The sequence below is a fragment of the Staurois parvus genome, unplaced genomic scaffold, assembly GCF_062004578.1.
Source record: "Staurois parvus isolate SC_StPar_1 unplaced genomic scaffold, SC_StPar_1.0 ptg000068l, whole genome shotgun sequence".
NCBI lineage: Eukaryota > Metazoa > Chordata > Amphibia > Anura > Ranidae > Staurois > Staurois parvus.
The window spans coordinates 4,244,752-4,266,732 of NW_028317864.1; the positions used below are offsets into that span (position 1 = coordinate 4,244,752).

Consider the following 21,981-nt stretch of genomic DNA (forward strand, 5'->3'; position numbering starts at 1 on the left):
GTTTCAAATATGGCTCTGGAACTTATTATAAGTTTTACTTTTCCCTGGACCAAAGGTGTTGTTACTAGTTTTGTACCGTTTGATATACTCATCACCACCATAGCGGAGGAAGTCTCTTGCAGAATTTAAGCACTAATCTTTCTTGCTGTATTTTGCTCTTATTATAATTGTTTAGTTTTGATGCTTGCCAAACTAAGGCTCCTTTCACCCCAGGCAAGCTCTGTTTAGATCAGCAGGGGATCTGTCTGTCGATTGTCTGTTGATCAGAGCAGAGCAGGAGGATGGCAGATCCATGGCCACTCAGTTTGTGCAGAGCAGACAGGGCCTGCCCTGCTCTATGGGTGGCTGGGTGTAAACGGACACTGCTATCCACTTACACTTGACTGCACTCTGATCCGATTGGATGGAGGGGGGCGGATCCCCTTCCATTTTTAACAAACTGGATCAGATTGGAGGTAGGTGGGTGTAAACAGACATAAGTCCGTTTATATCCGCCAGTCCATAGGGGTGAATGGAGGGTCCAATCAGGTCCGCTTAAAAAAAAAAAAAAATTGTGAAAGAGCCTTACTAGTTACTGTACTTTGGGGATACATTCTGTAAAACATTTACTTTCATTTTTAATAAAGAACAAAGTGAAAGATGCCTCCACCACCTATGATCGGCTGTCCACTTTGACAGCTTCCTGATGGGATAGCTCAGGTGGGTTCAGTAAATCGAATTAAAGTATAAGTTCACCTTTCATAACATCTTAGACCCATATTCAGGGTGTAACATGTTATGATCGGTCCCCGCTGCCCACTTTGACAGCTCCAGCAGGGGTTCTTCTCTCCCCCCCTTCCCCACTACTAGCTGTCAAACAGCTGCATCACTCATTCACAGCATTCTGAGAGGACAAGTCCGGCAACCTTAGCGGCTGTCAGCTTGTAGTCCTCAATGAGCTACCACGGCAATGTGGAGCGCTGTAGTAGTTCATTGATCCTTCCTCTCAGTATATCTGCTTGCTCTTACATCCCATATGAGCAAGCAGATATACTGACAGTTCTGCAGGAGACCTGCATGGCATCAGCGATCTGCTGGTGTAATGCTTTACAGGCTCCTGCCGACAAAAATAATAAATGCACATTTTTTTACCTGCAAAAGAAAAAAGTGCATTTATTATTTTTTTTTACTAAAAGGTGAACTTATCCTTTAAGCTCATCCCTTCTCAGAAGTGCAAGTGTAGACAGCCGCTTACAGGCCACCTTAGCCCAGCTGCAATGGGCTGTGCTGGACAGTTCTGTAGCACTCTGTGAAAAGAATCTTAGTTCTGTTGAGAAGCTTTTCACTGTGATCGGCAAAGCAGCCAATTGTAAATGCACAACGTAAGACCACGGGTCTTACCAATGGGTTTCAATGAACTCTGAAAGCAACAGACCGAGGAGTCCAAACTGTGCCGACAGCAGACAGGGCTCCTAATACAGCAGTCTGTACCTTAGGGCGAATCAACCTGTGCTTTGCACAACTTTTTTTTCCCTCCAAGCAGCACATCCACAAAACAAAAAGTCAGACATAGAAAATGCAGTTTTTAACTTTACAACTTCAACCAGTTTTCTGGCAAGAAAATATGTCACTGAGGAGCAAATGTGGTATACCAATCTGTCAAAGAAAGCCTGCAGCGCTCAAGCATTTGAGAAGGTTCCACCACAACACAGCAGTAGGAATGACTGCCAATTAAGTATCAATGTATTGTTATCTACACCCCTTATAACCACAGAAAAACATTAACCTGTGAACAGTGAGGGCCATTAACACCCAACATCGGCACATTTTCTTACCATGTTCCACAAAGACATTGCAGTGAGGACCCCCATGTCTGGTGGCATCCTTCTTCCCGGCTCCTTTAATGAAGGGTAAGGCAGGCAGACTTGGCCTCCTTTGGTCCCCAAGCACTTTTCCAGGCTGCTGACCCATAGGATGAAGCAATACTCTTCAATTGGTAATAAATAAAGCACTTTGCACCAAGAATCGTGTTGTCTTCACAGCATCCAGAATTCCTACAGGTTAACAATGTCCTTCCAGTCCACTGAGGGAAGTCAGTTATAAAAAAAAAGAAGAGGAAGTATCTTCTCTTTCTCGTCTTGTATAACTTCTTACTCTTTGGTAGGAGGATGTGGTTTATGTGAAATATATAAACTAGTTCATAATCCCCAAAATAGAAGAACGAGAATTGCAGGAAATAGTAACATTTGGCGAAATAAAAGATTGCAAGATTAATTTGTGCTGCAGATAAAGTGACACAATTCAAGAGTCAATATAAAAGGCTGACAGGGATTAGAGGAGTCCTGTTGCTTTCAGGGCTTGGTATTGCATAGACTGTAAATCCAGGCTTTCAAGTAGGAGTCTTGGCTCAAGTCATGGTCGCTCAGCACCAGTGACACTCGGGGGTACAGGAACAAGTCCAGAATTAAAAGGGTCTGTGTAGAGAATATGAATACAAAGAGTATGGAGCAGGTTATTGGGTCTGGACTATCACTTCTGAAAGCACAGAGTGAGCTGACATATTGTAGGGATGTCAGGAGTGGACAGAAGACTGAATGAAGGTTGAAAGATTTTATGGGATTAGTACCTGTTTATGTGATAATGACCAATTTGTGAGGCTCAGGGGACCATTAGCAGTTTAGTAAACACAACACAAGGTTAGGTTATAGACTGTTTATTTAAAAAAAACTTGGAGCAGTTTAGGGGGCTACTTTTGGTTATGCCAGCATTTTATAAAAAAATTTAGATGGAATACAAGAAGTTTAGATGACTTTTGGTACTTTGGGAAGGACAGTTAAATGGATTTGGGGCCCTTTAGGGAGTAAGAGGTCAACTTGGAAGACTAGGTACCCTTTAGGGGTTATAAAAAAATTACAGATGATACATGGACAAAAGAGAATGGGGGCACTTCAGACAGGCAGGGGGCAATTTATAAAGCTACAGGGTATAGAGATCTATGGGAAGCTTAGGGAGCCAGGGGCAGTTTAGAGTCCTGGGGACACTTTAGGTGGTATATGGACATCAGAGACAATCAGGGTCAATAAAGAGCACTAGGGGCACTTTACAGGGATAGTAAGAAGAATCAGCGGTACTTTATGGGGTACAGCGCTTAAGGGCACTTTATGGGGTACATGGAGAATATAGAGAATCAGGAGCGCTTTATGGGGTACAGGGGCAGTACAGAAGATTATGGGTGGTGTAGGGGGTGTGTGACAAAGTGCACTGTAGGGTGTATGGGGACAGGACATGGGACAGAGGGCACTGTAGGGTGTATGGAGACAGGACAGAGGGTACTACAGGGTGTATGGGGACAGGACAGGGGACAGAGGGCTCTGTAGGGTGTATAGGGGCAGGACAGAGGGCACTGTAGGGTGTATGGGGGCACTACAGGGGACAAAGGGCACTGTAGGGTGTATGGGGGTACTACAGATGACAAAGGGCACTGTTGGGTGTATGGGGGCAGGACAGAGGGCACTGTAGAGTGTATGGGGGCACTACAGGAGACAAAGAGCACTGTTGGGTGTATGGGGACAGGACAGGGGACAAAGGGCACTGTAGGGTGTATGGGGGCACTACAGGGGAGCAAAGCAGAGGACTAGAGGATCTTTAGGGCATATAAGGGTACTATAGGGTGTAAAAGAATAGTGCAGAGCTCTGGGGGGTACTTTAATGTGTACTGGAGTAATACAGAGTTCTGGGAGCACTGCAGCGTCAGTACAGAGGACTAGGGAAACTGTAGGCTCTATGGGGTCCGTATACAGAACTAGGGGCACTGCAGGGTGTACAGGGGGACAGCAAAGAAGTCAGCATAAGGTGCATGGGGGTAATAGAGAAGACTGGGGTCAGTACAAAGTGTATAGCGTTAGTGGAGGGTGTATGGGGTATGTGGGTAATATAGAAGACTGGGGTCAGTATAAGGTGTATGGGGTGAGTACAAAGTGTATAGGGTTAGTGGAGGGTGTATGGGGTGAGTATGAGTATGGGGGTCAGTATGATGTGTATGGGGGCAATATAAAAGACTGGGGTCAGTATGAAGTGTATAGGGTGAGTATGAGGAGTATGGGGGTAATATAGAAGACTGGGGTCAGTACAAAGTGTATAGGTTAGTGGAGGGTGTATTGGGTGAGTATGAGGAGTATGGGGGTAATATAGAAGACTGGGGTCAGTACAAAGTGTATGGGGTTAGTGGAGGGTGTATGGGGTCAGTATGATGTGTATGAGGGTAATATAGAAGACTGGGGTCAGTATGATGTGTATGAGGGTAATATAGAAGACTGCGGTCAGTATGTGTATGAGGGTAATATAGAAGACTGCGGTCAGTATGAAGTGTATGGGGTTAGTGGAGGGTGTATGGGGTCAGTATGATGTGTATGAGGGTAATATAGAAGACTGGGGTCAGTATGATGTGTATGAGGGTAATATAGAAGACTGCGGTCAGTATGAAGTGTATGGGGTTAGTGGAGGGTGTATGGGGTCAGTATGAGGTGTATGGGGTCAGTATGAAGAGTATGGGGGTAATATAGAAGACTGGGGTCAGTATGAGGTGTATGGGGGTAATATAGAAGACTGGGGTCAGTATGAGGTGTATGGGGTCAGTATGAGGTGTATGGGGTCAGTATGGGGGTAATATAGAAGACTGGGGTCAGTATGAGGTGTATGGGGTCAGTATGAGTATGGAGATAATATAGAAGACTGGTGTTAGTATGAGGTGTATGGGGTCAGTATGAGGTGTATGGGGATAATATAGAAGACTGGTGTTAGTATGAGATGTATGGGGTCAGTGTGAGCAGTATGGGGTCAGTATGGGGGTAATATAGAAGACTGGGGTCAGTATGAGTATGGGGGTAATATAGAAGACTGGGGTCAGTATGAGGAGTATGGGGGTAATATAGAAGACTGGGGTCAGTATGAGGAGTATGGGGGTAATATAGAAGACTGGGGTCAGTATGAGGAGTATGGGGGTAATATAGAAGACTGGGGTCAGTATGAGGAGTATGGGGGTAATATAGAAGACTGGGGTCAGTATGAGGAGTATGGGGGTAATATAGAAGACTGGGGTCAGTATGAGGAGTATGGGGGTAATATAGAAGACTGGGGGGAGTATGGGGGTAATATAGAAGACTGGGGTCAGTATGAGGAGTATGGGGGTAATATAGAAGACTGGGGTCAGTATGAGGAGTATGGGGGTAATATAGAAGACTGGGGTCAGTATGAGGAGTATGGGGGTAATATAGAAGACTGGGGTCAGTATGAGGAGTATGGGGGTAATATAGAAGACTGGGGTCAGTATGAGGAGTATGGGGGTAATATAGAAGACTGGGGTCAGTATGAGGAGTATGGGGGTAATATAGAAGACTGGGGGGAGTATGGGGGTAATATAGAAGACTGGGGTCAGTATGAGGAGTATGGGGGTAATATAGAAGACTGGGGTCAGTATGAGTATGGGGGTAATATAGAAGACTTGGGGGAGTATGGGGGTAATATAGAAGACTTGGGGGAGTATGGGGGTAATATAGAAGACTGGGGTCAGTATGAAGTGTATGTGGAAGACTGGGGGCACCTCAGTGAGTTGAGCAGAGCAGGGAGCCCCCCGAGCAGCACACAGAGCCCTGGCACCCCGCTGTCACCTCCTTGGTCATCCCAATAGCCGGGCTTTCACCGGCCCCCTGTGGGCTCCGTCATGTCAGGGGGGAGGCAGGGAGCTGCTGAGGAGGGAACTGGAGCCGTGGCAGGAATTCCGGCTCCGGCCGTACGTACACTGTCCCCTTCTGGAACCAACGGGACGGAGCACCCCCGGGGGTATCAGCGGCAGGCAGATACAGCCCTATCCACCGCCATGATGGGCCCTGGCCGCTGCTACCGCTGCCCTGGGAGACGCCGTGACGTACGGGACGTCACTTCCGCACACAGGTTGGAGTCGGGCAGAGGTGATTGGAGGCACATGCGCAGTGCGAGGATAGTCTGGAGCAGCGCTGCTCTCTGACAAGCTGTGGACTGAGAGGTGAGGGATGAGAAGAGAAGCAAAGCACATAAGAGATGATTTACTAAAACTGGAGAGTGCAAAATCTGGTGCAGAGTTGTGTAGAAACCAATCAGCTCCCAGGTTTTATTGTCAAAGCTTAGTTGAACAAGTTGATGTTAGAATCTGATTGTCTACCATGCAGCTTCTAAGTGCTCCAGTTTTAGTAAATCCCCCCCACAGTGTATGCATATTCACATACATGTTAAATCATTTTATGATTCGGAAAGTAGCAGTTTATGTAAAGAACCCCTTTTAGTTTTTTTTTTCTGGGGGGGACCTGTACCCATCAGTGCAGATAAAAACCCAGCAACATAAAGGGATAGTATTAAGGCTGAACTAATCTATTTTCACTTTTTTCCTTTATTTTCACCTGGTAATCCTGCCATTACCACACTTCATGTCTTAGGGTGACAACTGTACTGGGCAGTGTCGTCACCCTAATGTGTGGGTTAAGACTATATAACTTCTCCATAAAAGAGGGGGGAGGTGTTTTGAAGAATCCCACTGTCACGGATCGCGGCGTCAGACCCCAGACCTTCTCACCAAACTCATGACCGAAGGACTGGTTGATCCAGACCGCGATGTGATGTGCGTAACAATGCCACACCCAACTGCACCCTACACAGCGATTTTCCAGCTAATGGATTTCAATCTGTGCCTGCATGCGCTTGTTACTGGGTCAGGTTAATTACGCAACTGACCCTTACACACGGCCACCACCCCTTTTTTGTACTGAGAAAAGAGGAAACTCGGGGTTCAGTTACAACACTATAATGATTGAAATAATTGTCTGTATAAAACGGTCCGCAGGCCGGTTATACAGAGGTTAAAACAAACAGTAGCGTTCTCTTAAAAGGCAGGGATTCGTAAATTGCAATTAAGCGCTTTAGAAACAGTCTAACACTTTCAGAAAGAAAGATTTATTACTAAAAGAGTCAAACAGGTGCAATAAAATATTTACAGACAAATATGTAATTAAGATATATATATATACAAAGAACCATAGCACAGCAAAGAGATAGAGAGGATGTTAAAGGGTTAAGTTACTTGCCAATTAAGCCTTAAGCAGATCCAAGTTTCAGAGCAAAGGGTCTCCCCAGGTGGTATATTGATGTTACAATTGGGAGATGTCTTCAACTTCCTTTTTAGGCCTGCTAGCCTGTGTTTTAAAGTCCCCCAGCAGGGGGGTGGCTCTGAGTAACTGACCAATACTCTGTTTAGGGAGGGATCGTCATGGGGGACAAAGTGACTTAAAGGAATGTTCATATAATTCTGTCACCTAACTGCTAGGTTTTATGAGGTTACAATCTCTTCAATTCCTGGGAAAAGTTGTCTTATCTCGGTTACGAAGTGAGAAATTACACATGTCCTTGGGCAGCTAGTCTGTGTCTCTCCTGGGGGGCTTTGTAGCCCTGGGCCCCCTGTTGCTCTACCTGCCAATGACACTTTTAACACACACACACACACACACACACACACACACACACACACACGTCACTGTGCCTCTCAGGAAGGGAGGGAGAAGAATGAGAAATGAGAGACACAATATATACTCCGTACCAAGATGGAGGTGCCTACAAAATGGTTGAACTGCATACTTCACTGTGTTTTGCGCACTTTTTGCGACACCTACCACGTGTCTGGATACCCTGTGAAGATGTCAGCTTATCAAAGGATGGTTCGTACTGCACGTTCCCCCATTGCATTGTGGGGTTTAGAGTGTTTACCGCTGAACAGCATGTACATTTTTAGTGTTTTTAATATACATCCCAAAGGCTTTTATACTACGTGAGCCTCGTGCTCTGTTCTTTTCTTCATTACCAGGACCATTATCTGTGGAGAATCTGCTTGAAGAAACATGAGGGTTACTCTGGATTACAGCAGACGGAGCTTCATTCACACAAGTGGTTTTTGACTTCTCTATGATAGAAAGGCACATTTCATTTGGTAAGCCGACATCTTCACAGGGTGATCGGACCTGTGGTGGGATTCTTCAATGACGGAAACCTTGATACAGGGAGATTCCATTTGCTACAGTTTGGAGTCACCTTATAGGTGTTGGAATTTTTACACCATTTGCATGAACTTTTATTTATTGATTCAGTTTGAATGGACTCCCGTGCCCTGGGACACGCAGGGAAGAGGTTTTTCAGAAAGCCCAGCCTGCATGGAAACCTCGGTTTCCAGTACGGTTGTGTTTTCCAGTGCAGGGGGCCTGCCATTAGAACTAGCGGCACAAGCCCACGGGTCCACATCTCTCTGTGCGGGTGGTGTGGCAACACAGATATTCGTGCGGATCCGCAGCGGCACCACCCACACAGATGTGAACCTAGCCTTAAAGTGGATAACGCCTGAAGGTTCTCTTTGGATGTTGGGCCTATGTGATTTGGCTGTGAAAAAGTGTCACACATGTGGTATTACCTTACTCATGCGGAGTAGCATAATGTGTTTTGGGGTTTAATTGCAAGTATGCCTATGCCATGTAGGAGAAATAACTTAATATGGCATTTTTGTGGGAAAAAATTTTTTTTTATTTAATTTCATATTCCAAATAATTGTGGAAAAAAATTACAACTTCAAAAAACTCACCATGCCACTTACTAAATACATCAGACTGTCTACTTTTCAAAAAGGGGTAATTTGTGAGGTATTTGTACTGACCTGGCATGTTAGGGTCTCAACAAATGAGATAGGCTGTCAGTACATCAGGTGTAATCAATTTTCAATGATTGGTACCATAGCTTGTAGATTATATAATGTTTACCGAGACTAAATAATATATGCGGATTTTGTTTTTTTTCACCAGAGAAATGTAGCAGTATACATTTTGATTCAAATTTATGAAGAAAGATTACTTATTTGCAAAATTTTATAACAGGAAAAAAAAAAAGGAAAAACGCGTTTTCCCATTTTTTTCAATATCATTCAAAGAGCGTCAGTGATGAAAGATGAAAATTGGCCTGAGCAGGAAGGGGGTGAAAGTGCCCGGTATTGAGGTGGTTAATAACTCCTTAACAAGGATAAGGGGAACCTTGTCCTGGAGGTCATAAAATTAAATGATGAGTCAAATCTGCTTAGTGATGGAATGGAGAAGAAGACTGTGCCCTATGGGGATATTCAGGAACTTGCTGATAGATCAACTTGAACAACACATACAGTGCTCAGACAAAGGTGGAAAATCTAATGATGATTAGGAGCAGGACAGAGAAATGGTAGAAATGTCCCTATTAATGTGTCAGGAGAAAACCACTTATGGAAGAAAAGAGGCCTTGGGTGCCAAAACAACCAAGTCTTTGTGTAGGAAGGGTTATTTACAGGAAATAAAAACTCACCTCATAGAAGTGATGGAGATGGGAAAGGCAACCTCAAGTAAAGACATACAGAGGAATATTGCTGGTAGGTTCAAAGAATCAAAAGAACCAGGCTGAGATCCCACAGAGTCACAAGAGAACGTACAGGAGAAACATTTGCTAGTGAAACCCTACATGAAGACCTTCACTAGAGAGTGAAAGGCAGGCGTTCTCGGAAAAAGAACCACTAAGGCCAAGATTTGCCAATTGATGCTACTCAAGGCCACATGTTTTTCCAGACCAGACTGGAAAAAATGCAGGATTTGTTCTCCAGAGTACAGCCGGGGATGGGTTTTACTTGTCTCGCACCAAGAGAAATACATTTTCCAAGTGCGACAGTAAATTTTGCAAGAAGTTTATTCCCTAGCTTTCAGAAGCCTAGGGATGAATAAATTCAAAAGGCCCCTGGTCCTTCAAGGCTTGGGCTTCAGCAGCCAAGCTGTTACAGCCAGCAACTGAGAAGCAAGGTCATAAACCAGCCCTTGGGACTGAAGCTCCAATCAAGTTATAAGGGCCCACAGATACACCAGGACCCTGATGAGGTCCAAGTACAATGTTCTCCTTGGCAGTTCAGTGCACTGAGAATGGCCCAAATGCATTCCACCTTGATCCTTTGGAGTAGGTACAGAAGGCATTTAAAAAAAGGAAAAGCAAAGATAAGGTTGAACTGATCTCAAGTAGTCAACAGAGCATCTACTACTTCGAAGGCTAGAGGATTCCTGGATCTGGCGACAAAACTACTTAGTTTGTTGTTTAACCTGGAAGCCAGGAGATCTGCGTCTGGCATCCCTCCACCTGTGACAGAGGGCTTGGAACAACCTGTGGTGCAGAGACCATTTTCCAGAGTCCAAAATCTGGATGACTGAAGACAGTTACCTGCGAATATTTTATGCTTAGGATGTGCATGGTAGTCAGGGCTGGAATATGAGTAAATCTGCCAAGCCAGATCAAGATCCACTTCTCTTTGAGCTGTGAGACTTCCGGTTTCTCTCTAGTGGTTGACATATGCCACTAACTTAGTGATAAGTTCCAGAATATTAAGGAGGCCAGATTTCTCCAACAACTACGTTCCTTGAAACAAGAGAGCACCTAGGACTCTCCCACAGCCCCACAAGCTGGCATCCATCGTGAGCACCTTTCAAGCCATTAAGGGGAAGGATGTTCTTGATTCTGGCATTAAACTTGTTACCCACCACACCAGGGCAAGCCTGGTCCTGCTCATCAGATGTATGGGAGGATCCAGATGCTGTGCCCTCTTGTTCCATACTGCCAGAATGTTGAGTTGTAATGATTTGGGGTGACGTTGGGCTTATGGAATTGCATCGAAGGAAGGCACCATTGGGTACAAAACCCTCATGTAAAAACAAAAGGTCTGTTGGCTCCTGGACTGCAGAGTCTAAACATGGGAGCAGAAAATTTGGAATTTGTTCAGGGGAAGGAAAACCTTGGACAGGGCCATGTCTAAGATTAGGCCAAGACACTCCAAGCACTGGGACCATTTCTTCTGACTTCTGGGGATTCAGGATCCACCCAAATTTCTGCAGGGACAGCACAGTCCGTTGGATGTTTGCCGTCAACGTCTGAGGCGATTGTTCCGTCAGTTCATCTCCCCAATATCACACTATTGGGGTGTCCTGAGAGCGAAGCAGAGCAAGAACAGGGCTAGCACCTTGGCAAAGACCTTAGGTGAAATGGACAAGCCAAAAAGAAGGTAATGGAAGGCATAGTAATGTTGCATGGGCAGAGTGAAAAGAAGGTAGCAGTGAAGTGCTAGAAAAGGGGGATGTGTAAGTAAGGACACAGAGGCCAGAAGGTCTCCCAGATGAAGGGAAGCAATGATCAATCAGGCAGATTCCATACAGATTTTTGTACCGGGGAAGGTGTTTATATCCATTAAGGGGCAATTTCCCTTTTGCCTTGGGAACAGTTAACAGACTTGAGTAGAAATCTTGAAACCTCTCTTTTTCCAGGACAATGCCTATGATCGCGTGAGACAGCAGCTGCGCCTGAGCAGTGCAAAGGTCCACTAGTCTTTAAACTGATAATGGCAAGTGTGACAACACGAAGTGGGGTGGAGGCAGAGACCGGAAATCCAGTTTAAAGCCTCTAGTTATGACATTTCATTTTGCAGGATGCAAGCTGGCCAGGCTCGTTTGTCCTTGCGCTTATGATCTGCCATACTAGTAGAAAATGAGAATCCCCCAAGAATATGGACAAAATCACTGCCGGAGCAGGTAGGGTCAATGCCATGTGTGACCAAGTCAGAACCAATGCTGGAGCAAAGGAGAATGGTGGGAAGGCAAGAAGGTCCACACCCTCAGAGGAAATAACCCACACATGTGTAGTACAGCCACCAAAAAGGAGAGTTGTGCAGGAAAGGAAGGGGCCATGAGCCTGCACAGCTTCAGTGATGGACTGCAGGAAATGGCAAAGTGTTGCAGCTGGAGTCCAGGGAATACCCAGGATACACACCAAGTTCCCTGTACAAAAATGGTCAAAAGCTACTCACCACAGATGAGGTTTACACGGGTCCTGCAATATTTTCTTCCCTGGTCACAAAAGGATTTAGGGGGATAGAAATCCAGGGAGAATGATGCTTCTATCAGTCTCCACTCTTTTGGTGGAAACAAAACAACAATTAACAGGAGCACTCCCAACCCTGTGGAAGTCAATAGAGTCACAAGCCCAAGAGAAGTTAAAATCGAAATTCACTTTAATGTTGGATTAAAAAGCATGACATGTAGAAGTGCCCAGATTGATACATCACCAAGCCAGTGGAGAGGAGAAACACCTATTCCAAGAAGATGGAGGATGACACATAATCCTGGACCCAACAGTAGGTTGCTCAGCCCAAGAGCCACAGGACAGTGGGAAGGGTGTGTGGATGGCAGCCGATTGGATCACTGAGAAGGCACACGCACTGGAAGTCATGTGTCCCAGATCCAGCTGTTATGTCATACACCTGGCAAGAGACCGCTCAAACAAGGGCTGGCGACAGCAAACTGGAAGCCTAAGGGAGCACTCAAACCATGTCAAACCAAAAGGAGAAAAGCCAGTCATCTTGATATCATGTTTCAGGAACTTGCCCCTTCCTCAAATCAACATGTTAGTTTAGTGGGCATACCCATTAAGGGGTCTTCAGGGATAAGGTGCCATGCTACAGGTGTACCACGGACCTGGACCCTTTGGTTAACTCAACATTTTGAACTAACAGGTACCTAAGTTAGCTCCTTACAGAGTCTAGGGTCAGATATACATTACAGGCTGCCCCCCCCCCCTCCTTCTGCCCTGAGGGTCCGGGTCCGGCTGCCTCTGTAGTGATGCCAAAGAGTAGCCAATCCAGAAATGTAAAAAAATTTACCACATCTAAGGTTTGGCAGTATATTACATTTTTGTTCTTCGGTTAAGATAAGCTGTAAGCTAAGCATAGCTATAACAACTCAAATCTTGCTTGCTATTAATGCACAATCATTTCCCCTTAAATAATATCTGTCTTCACAGGATCCCTTCTATACACAGGGTACCCTGTAAAAAACAAGTCTTACCTTTCATGGAGAGGCACGTCATGTGTGTAGAATATCTGCTCCCCCACTGTAGGCTCCAGTTCCTCCCAATGGCTCATACGTCACTACAGAACATATGATTTGGTGGCAGGGAACTGCAGGGCAGGGGTAGACTACTTGTTGAATACTTGCAGTGAATGGTGAACAGCAAAATGGCGGCTATTCAACACAGGGGCCTCTGCAAAGCGTCTCTTCTTTTACACGCTGCCTTGGATGTAGACATAACCCTGTGGTGTCGTATGTGCTGCACTTTTTTGAGTTATAACCTTGTGGTGAGAGTCACTAAGTCACACAGGAAATTTACAGATTTCCCTAGAAAAAATACACACATTGGGTTGTTTTTCTCAGTCACATCATTAAACCACATCCAGTCTAACAATGTGATTTTACTGCTAATTCTGTCTAACACCTATTTTTTTTTTTTCTCTTTAATAAGCAAGAACACCGAGACTAGATGTAGTGCAGGAAGTGGCATTGGAAATATATGAATTTCTAAGGTTACAGCTATACAGCCACAACATACCGACAAGGCTGCGTTCTTCCCATTATAGTTAAACGGAATCTTTCCTAACAAGTAGGGTGCCATTCCTGATTTTTTATCCTGCAAATGCTCTATGCCTGCTTGGCCTTTTACCTTCAATACACTGGCTCACTAAAGCAGAACAGGTATGCATAGGGCTGCAGAGCGAACTTTGTTGATGTATAGAGACGTAATTTGTTTGGTTACAAATCAACATTATTTGCCGATTTGGTTATATCCAAATTTCCAAATCACAATAGTAATGGATTTCAATGAATCCAAAATCATTTATAACAAAATTTATTTTAAAAAGTCTGAATACAAAAATGAATTTGAAATGGAAACATATTACAGTATTTAAGGTATAAAAGTGAAATAAGGTGATGATTTTGACTTAGGCTGCTCTATAAAACAGAATAAAATAGAGAATAGAACAGACTAGAATAGAAAATAAAACAATAGAAAATAAAAGAATAGAATATATTAAAATGAAGAAAATAGAATGAATATAGCCATGTTTTAAAATTACGATTTTGAATCGATTTGAAAATAACATTTACTGTAAAAAAAAAAAAAAAAAAAAAAAATCAGAAAATGAATCATTCTAACATAACGAATATAACATAACCACTTAAGGACCAGACCTTTTCTGGCACTTTGTTCACATGTAACAATCAGCTTTTTTGCTAGAAAATTACTTACAGCCCCTCAAACATTATATACAGTGCCTTGAAAAAGTATTTATACCCATTTAAATTTTCCACATTTTGTCATGTTACAACCAAAAACGTCAATGTATTTTATTGGGATTTTATGTGATAGACCAACACAAAGTGGCACATTATTGTAACGTGTAAAGAAAATGATTTTCAACATTTTTTACAAATAAATATCTTAAAAGTGTGGCGTGCATTTCTACCCAGCCTCCTTTACTCTGACACCCCTAACTACAATCTAGTGGAACCAATTGCCTTCAGAAGTCACCTAATTAGTAAATAGAGTCCACCTGTGTATAATTTAATCTCAGTGTAAATACAGCTGTTCTGTGAAGCTCTCAGAGGTTTGTTAGAGAACAGTAGTGAATAAACAGCATCATGAAGGCCAAGGAACACACCAGACAGGTCAGGGATAAAATTGCAGAGAAGTTTAAAGCAGGGTTAGGTTCTAAAAAAATATCCCAAGCTTTGAACACTTTACGGAGCACTGTTCAATCCATCATCTGAAAGTGGAAAGAGTATGGCACAACTGCAAACCTACCAAGACATAGCTGCCCACCTAAACTGACAGGCCGGGCAGGAGAGCATTAATCAGAGAAGCAGCCAAGAGTCCCATGGTAACTCTGGAGGAGCTGCAGAGATCCACAGCTCATGTAGGAGATTCTGTCTACAGGACAAATATTAGTCATACACTCCACAAATCTGGCCTTTATGGAAGAGTGACAAGAAGAAAGCCATTGTTTAAAGAAAGCCATAAGACGTCCCAATTGCAGTTTAAGAGAAGCCATGTGGGGGACACAGCAAACATGTGGAAGAAGGTGCTCTGGTCAGATGAGACCAAAATTTAACTTTTTGGCCTAAAAGCAAAACACTATGTGTGACGGAAAAATAACGTTGAACATCACCCTGAACACACCATTCCTACCGTGAAACGTGGTGGGAGCATCATGTTATGGGGAAGCTTTTCTTCAGCAGGGACAAGGAAGGTGATCAGAGTTGATGGGAAGATGGATGGAGCCAAATACAAGGCAATCTTAGAAGAGAACCTGTTGGCGTCTGCAAAAGACTTGAGGTTCACCTTCCAGCAAGACAACGACCCTAAACATACAGCCAGAGCTACAATGGAATGGTTTACATCAAAGCATTGCCCAGTCAAAATCCAGACCTAAATCCCATTGAGAATCTGTGGCAAGACTTGACAAATGTGGTTCACAGACGCTCTCCATCCAATCTGACAGAGCTTGAGCTATTTTGCAAAGAATGGGCAAATATGTCACTCTCTAGATTTGCAAAGCTAGTAGAGGCATCCTTAAAAAGACTTGCAGCTGTAATTGCAGCAAAAGATGGTTCTATAAAGTATTGACTCTGGGGGGCTGAATACAAATGCATGCCACATTTTTCAGATATTTGTAAACATTTTGAAAACCATTTATCATTTTTCCTTCCACTTCCCAATTATGTGCCATTTTGTGTTGGTCTATCACATAAAATCCCAATAAAATACATTTACGTTTTTGGTTGTAACATGACAAAATGTGGACAATTTCAAGGGGTATGAATACTTTTTCAATGAACTGTATTTTTAAAGCAGAGGCCCTAGAGAAGAAATTGGTGGGTTTTGCAAATTTTTTATGTCACAAGCTGTTTGCACAGCAGTTTTTTTAACTTTAATTCTTAAAACACAACACAATTTTTTTTCAGAAACAACTTAATTTTTTTGGAAAACATAAAAGATGATGTTATGCTGAGTGAATAGATACCAAAAATATCACTGCAGACAACACCGGGTACAACCACTTGAAGACCAGCGTAATACCAGGTACTTATAACAAACAAATTAGAAAGTGGTTAGAAATAACAGGCTCTATTTTATGTGTTTTGGCAAAGTAACAATTTCTCCCCTTCCCCAGTAGCATTACTGTTACCTTTTCCTTGTCTCCACACCGATCCATTCATCTGTCAGGAATGAAGAAAAAAAAAAAAAAGTCCAGTATAAACTCCAGACCAACCTGTCAGGACCTTACACAGGGCTGGGAACTCCCCTCCTATCCCCCATATGACAGCTGCTGACCAATAATTTCCTGGCAGGTCAGTTTCGGTCACCAGTTCACAAAAGCATAATGGGGAACTGGACAGAATTCAGAGAAGGGTGACCAAACTAATAACAGTCATGGAGGAGCTCCGCTATGAAAAAAATGGTCCATATAGCCAACTTGGTGAATGAGTTAAGGTTATTGCAAAGAGGGTGGGGGAGGATTAACCTCCATATAAGGAAAGGCTTTTTCATAGTAAGAGCTGTGAAAATATGGAATAGACTCCTTCAGAAACTAGTTCTGGCCAGCTCAGTTGATTATCAACATTTTTAAGTACTGTTGATCCAGAGAATATCCATTCGACTTAAAGGGTTATTTCACCTTTACCAAAAAAAAGGTCTATGAACATCTGTAGATAAAAGCAAACTGTGCAGCGATAACTAAAGTTGATTAATGCCCTTGCTATAGGTGTAAGTCCATTTACATACATCCTGAAGCTTGACCTGAAGACTCCCATGATGTTGACCCACCTAATACAGTTTACCTTCACTATTACTGGAGTGAGCTCTCAAATGCTGAGCTCAGAACTACGGCATCAGGGAGAGAAAGAGCAGGTGAAGGTGAGCAGTAATAGTTGGGCCTTGCTTAGCAACACCTTAAGAGTTTTCAGGTCAGGTTTCATGAGCTGCACCTATAGCAAGGGAATTATTAAACTTCAGTCAAAGCTGCATAGCTTGTATCCATCTACAGACACCCCTCAACTACATAGTCAGTTATTTTGGTAAAGGTGAACTAACCCCTTAAAGGGCTACTAAACCCAGGACCCTGCATTCACTATGTCCGGTCTCCCCGGACCCTGCATTCACTATGTCCGGTCTCCCCGGACCCTGCATTCACTATGTCCGGTCTCCCGGGACCCTGCATTCACTATGTCCGGTCTCCCGGGACCCTGCATTTACTATATCCGGTCTCCCCGGACCCTGCATTCACTATATCCGGTCTCCCGGGACCCTGCATTCACTATATCCGGTCTCCCGGGACCCTGCATTCACTATGTCCGGTCTCCCGGGACCCTGCATTCACTATGTCCGGTCTCCCGGGACCCTGCATTCACTATATCCGGTCTCCCGGGACCCTGCATTCACTATATCCAGTCTCCCGGGACCCTGCATTCACTATATCCAGTCTCCCGGGACCCTGCATTCACTATATCCGGTCTCCCCGGACCCTGCATTCACTATATCCGGTCTCCCGGGACCCTGCATTCACTATGTCCGGTCTCCCCGGACCCTGCATTCACTATGTCCGGTCTCCCCGGACCCTGCATTCACTATATCCGGTTTCCCCAGACCCTGCATTCACTATGTCCGGTCTCCCGGGACCCTGCATTCACTATGTCCGGTCTCCTGGGACCCTGCATTCACTATGTCCGGTCTCCCCGGACCCTGCATTCACTATGTCCGGTCTCCCCGGACCCTGCATTCACTATATCCGGTTTCCCCAGACCCTGCATTCACTATGTCCGGTCTCCCGGGACCCTGCATTCACTATGTCCGGTCTCCTGGGACCCTGCATTCACTATGTCCGGTCTCCCGGGACCCTGCATTCACTATATCCGGTCTCCCGGGACCCTGCATTCACTATATCCGGTCTCCCGGGACACTGCATTCACTATATCTGGTCCCCCCGGACCCTGCATTCACTATATCTGGTCTCCCAGGACCCTGCATTCACTATATCTGGTCTTCCCAATTGTTTAAGTAAATATGATAGAGGTCACAAGACTACTATATACTGATGAGAAAAGGTATTTAGCAGTTTACATTTACTAAAATAATTGCATTTCCATGTTGGGTGTAGTGTGGGAGACTAGATATAGTGAATGCAGGGTCCTGGGTTTAGTAACACTTACATTGCCTGGCATTCCTATTAGCCTTTCAACGGGTGTATGGGAAAAATAAAGCACATAAAATAAATACTGCCACCACAAGATTAGCTTTATGAAGTCACCAAAAATATCACTTTTTTTTTTGTTCCACCTATTGCACTTAACTATGTTATCAACATTATTGCCAAAGCTGGAGCAAATACTGGATACCAAGTGTACTAACCAGAAGCATGGAGAGCATGAGCTTAGCTTTGTGTAGGAAAGGATCACCCTTTATCGCAAACATCTTCAGTTCGGTTAACTTCCTGAAAAGTCATAAAAGCGGTTTTCTGAATAACTAGCTTGTGGTTTATGTAAAGTCATGACAGGGCTTATGCATGAATCTGAAAATCCATTCTTAAGTTGTCAGTATTTAAATATCATCTTATATTTCACAGGACAAGGGGTGTTGGAAAGAAACAGTATTCAGCCCCAGGCAGGCAGCAATATGGGAAGGTTTATTCGTCCGCATCTGAGGTTTGTGTCACTTCTGGGACATTTAATGAAGTTGGTGATGAAAGACACAATAAAGAATTTATAGGGTTTTTTTACACTGCTGCAGAGCAAGCTGCACAAAGCATTATGGAAAACACTGCCTCCATACGGGGCAATCCTGTCTGAGGTTACAAGCACCTCTCTATCAAAGCAAATCTTTGCTTTGCACAGGTAGGTTTAAACCCCTTTGCTCCTGTGCAAGTGACAAAAGATTTAAATACCCAGTACTTCTGGGTATGGAACATGTGACTCACTCCACATCCTGTTACGTGACAGCGCTGGTGCTCGACAAAGCCTCGTGGAAGCAGCGCGATGGTATTGAAATTTGGATAAGCTCCAGCAAGCGCAACTGTGAGTTTCCTTGTCTCACTCCTGGAAATTGAATAGATCTGTAGAAAAAGCAAAGGCAATTCTGTGCTGCTCGGAAGGGGGAACAATAAGGGCCCATTTAAACTTGTGCAGTGCATTGATGCATGTGGAGTAACGTGTTGTATCACTCATTAACATGTTTTACATTAAGGCAGCCCATTAAAATCAATAGGCTTCCAATGCACAAACGTGTCCCACACAATTCAAGTCACGTTGATTTTTATTAATGCATTCTGTTTCCCCGGGGGACGAAGTACAGTACATGTAGTACATTGTCTCATCTTCTTAGATGCTGTCTAAAGTCTTGTACACAAGCAGAAAATTGGACATAAAATACCGATTTCGAAGCGATCGCACAATAATCTGATCGTTAGTACACAGCTTTTGTCCGGAAATATTCGAAGGGACAAATGCGGAAATGTTTACGATAACAGATTGTACGATTTTGCTTTAATCAGTACAATGTTTGTCTGGAAAAAAAAAAAAAAAAGCAAAAACCACATATACTCAGAAACAAAAGAATACATTGCAATACATTACATCACTTCTGAAGTTGTATTCTTTCGTACAAGAATTTTCACAACTTTGGTAACAGCTTCAATTTCGATATGATACTAGCATGCAAAAAAGAAAAACCACGGACTATTATTAGTCTGATATTCTCAATGTGTGTACCAGGCTTTAGGCTGACAGTACACTATACAGTTTCCTTGAGATCCCACTTCCCCCACAACGACCATCAGATTGCAGCATTAGCAGGGAGACAGCTTCTTCGAAAAAACAGCACTTTTCTCCATCTCCAAGCACTTGTCGGAGACAAACATCTCACAGGAAATGCAAGGGGGAAGGGATTTGCTAGCTAAATTGTTCCAAGCCAGCAAGAAAATACTCAGAGACAGAAAAGTGACATCTGTCAAAACAGCTGTCTCCTTGCTAGCTGCATGTGCGGATGGCTGTGGGAGGAATGGGGGCGCCCTGTCCGACCTTGCAGCTCCTTAGACAGCACCTAGCATGATTGGACAAAGCACTACATGTACTTGGTCCCATGGTGAACAGAACAACCCCCTCCCCTTCAGTCAATCATGGATGCTGCTGCTAGGTTCATATACAGTATCTCACAGGAGTCCACCCCTCACATTTTTGTAAATATTTTATTCTATCTTTTCATGTGACAACACTGAAGAAATGACACTTTGCTAAAATGTGACGTAGTGAGTGTACAGCTTGTATAACAGTGTAAATTTGCTGTCCCCTCAAAATAACTCAACACACAGCTATTAATGTCTAAACCGCTGGCAAAAAAAGGGAGCACACCCCTAAGTGACAATGTCCAAGCTAGGCCCACTTAGCCGTTTTCCCTCCCCAGTGTCATGTGACTCGTTAGTGTTACAAGGTCTCAGGTGTGAATGGGGAGGTGGTGTGTTAAATTTGGTGTTGTCGCTCTCCCCCTCTCATACTGGTCACTGGAAGTTCAACATGGCACCTCATGGCAAAGAACTCTCTGAGGATCTGAAAAAATTAATTGTTGCTCTACATAAAGATGGCCTAGGCTATAAGAAGATTGCCAAGACCCTGAAACAAAGCTGCAGCACGGTGGCTAAGACCATACAGTGGTTTAACAAAACAGGTTCCAAACAGAACAGGCCTCGCCATGGTCGACCAAAGAAGTTGAGTGCACGTGCTCAGCATCATATCCAGAAGCTGTCTTTGGGAAATAGACGTATGAGTGCAGCTAGCATTGCTGCAGAGGTTGAAGGGGTGGGGGGGTCAGCCTGTCAGACCATACGCCGCACACTGCATCAAATTGGTCTGCATGGCTGTCGCCCAGAAGGAAGCCTCTTCTAAAGATGATGCCCAAGAAAGCCCGCAGTTTGCTGAAGACAAGCAGACTAAGGACATGGATTACTGGAACCATGTCCTGTGGTCTGATGACACCAAAATAAACTTATTTGGTTCAGATGGTGCCAAGCGTGTGTGGCGGCAACCAGGTGAGGAGTACAAAGACAAGTGTGTCTTGCCTACAGTCAAGCATGGTGGTGGGAGTGTCATGGTCTAGGGCTGCATGAGTGCTGCTGGTACAGGTGAGTTACAGTTCATTGAGGGAAATATGAATGCTAACATGTACTGTGACATTCTGAAGCAGAGCATGATCCCCTCTCTTCAGAGACTGGGCCACAGATCAGTATTCCAACATAACGACCCCAAACACACCTCCAAGACAACCACTGCCTTGCTAAAGAAGCAGAGGGTAAAGGTGATAGACTGGCCAAGCATGTCTCCAGATAAAAGGCATCCTCAAATAGAAGGTGTGGGAGCACAAGGTCTCTAAAATCCATCAGCTCCGTGATGTCGTCATGGAGGAGTGGAAGAGGAGTCCAGTGGCAACCTGTGAAGCTGTGGTGAACTCCATGCCCAAGAGGGTTAAGGCAGTGCTGGAAAATAATGGTGGCCACACAAAATATTGACACTTTGGACCCAATTTGGACATTTTCACTTAGGGGTGTACTCACTTTTGTTGCCAGCGGTTTAGACATTAATGGCTGTGTGTTGTTATTTTGAGAGGACAGCAAATTTACACTGCTATACAAGCTGTACACTCACTACTTTACATTGTAGCAAAGTGTCATTTCTTCAGTGTTGTCACATGAAAAGATACAATAAAATATTTACAAAAATGTGAGGGGTGGACTCACTTCTGGGAGATACTGTACCTTTCTAACCAATCCACGGTTGCTGGTTCTCTCTGCCAATCCCTTCACTGGCTTCCTGGCGTATAAAATTCAAAATACTGACCACAATATACTAAAAACAATAAAACCCCATGCTACTATAACTCTTCGGGCTTGTTTACACTTGTTTAAAAATGTGGCATTGCACGTTATTTAAAGCACTCTGAATGCCAATCAAAGCCCGTCAATAAATTAAATGGTAAGCTTACAGTCCTGTTGTGATTGGTTTGCTTCAAAAT

General features: G+C 44.0%; 1 protein-coding gene and 1 long non-coding RNA gene across 2 annotated transcripts in view; one reads left to right on the forward strand and one right to left on the reverse strand.

The window, feature by feature from the left end:
• Positions 1-5,896, reverse strand: part of ABL1 (ABL proto-oncogene 1, non-receptor tyrosine kinase) — a 375,160-nt gene extending 369,264 nt beyond the window's left edge. Inside the window, exons 1-2 of the mRNA XM_089669033.1 lie at positions 5,646-5,896; positions 1,815-2,453 (exon numbers count right to left, since the gene is read on the reverse strand). Of these exons, the coding sequence (XP_089525159.1) occupies positions 1,815-1,950 (136 nt within the window). The 5' untranslated portion in view covers positions 1,951-2,453; positions 5,646-5,896. The remainder of the gene's footprint in view (positions 1-1,814; positions 2,454-5,645) is intronic.
• Positions 5,897-5,944: 48 nt separating this feature from the next.
• LOC149469499 (uncharacterized) overlaps positions 5,945-21,981 on the forward strand; it is a 28,749-nt gene continuing 12,712 nt past the window's right edge. The window contains exons 1-2 of the long non-coding RNA XR_016311556.1: positions 5,945-6,019; positions 15,891-16,008. This is a non-coding gene — a long non-coding RNA (uncharacterized LOC149469499). The remainder of the gene's footprint in view (positions 6,020-15,890; positions 16,009-21,981) is intronic.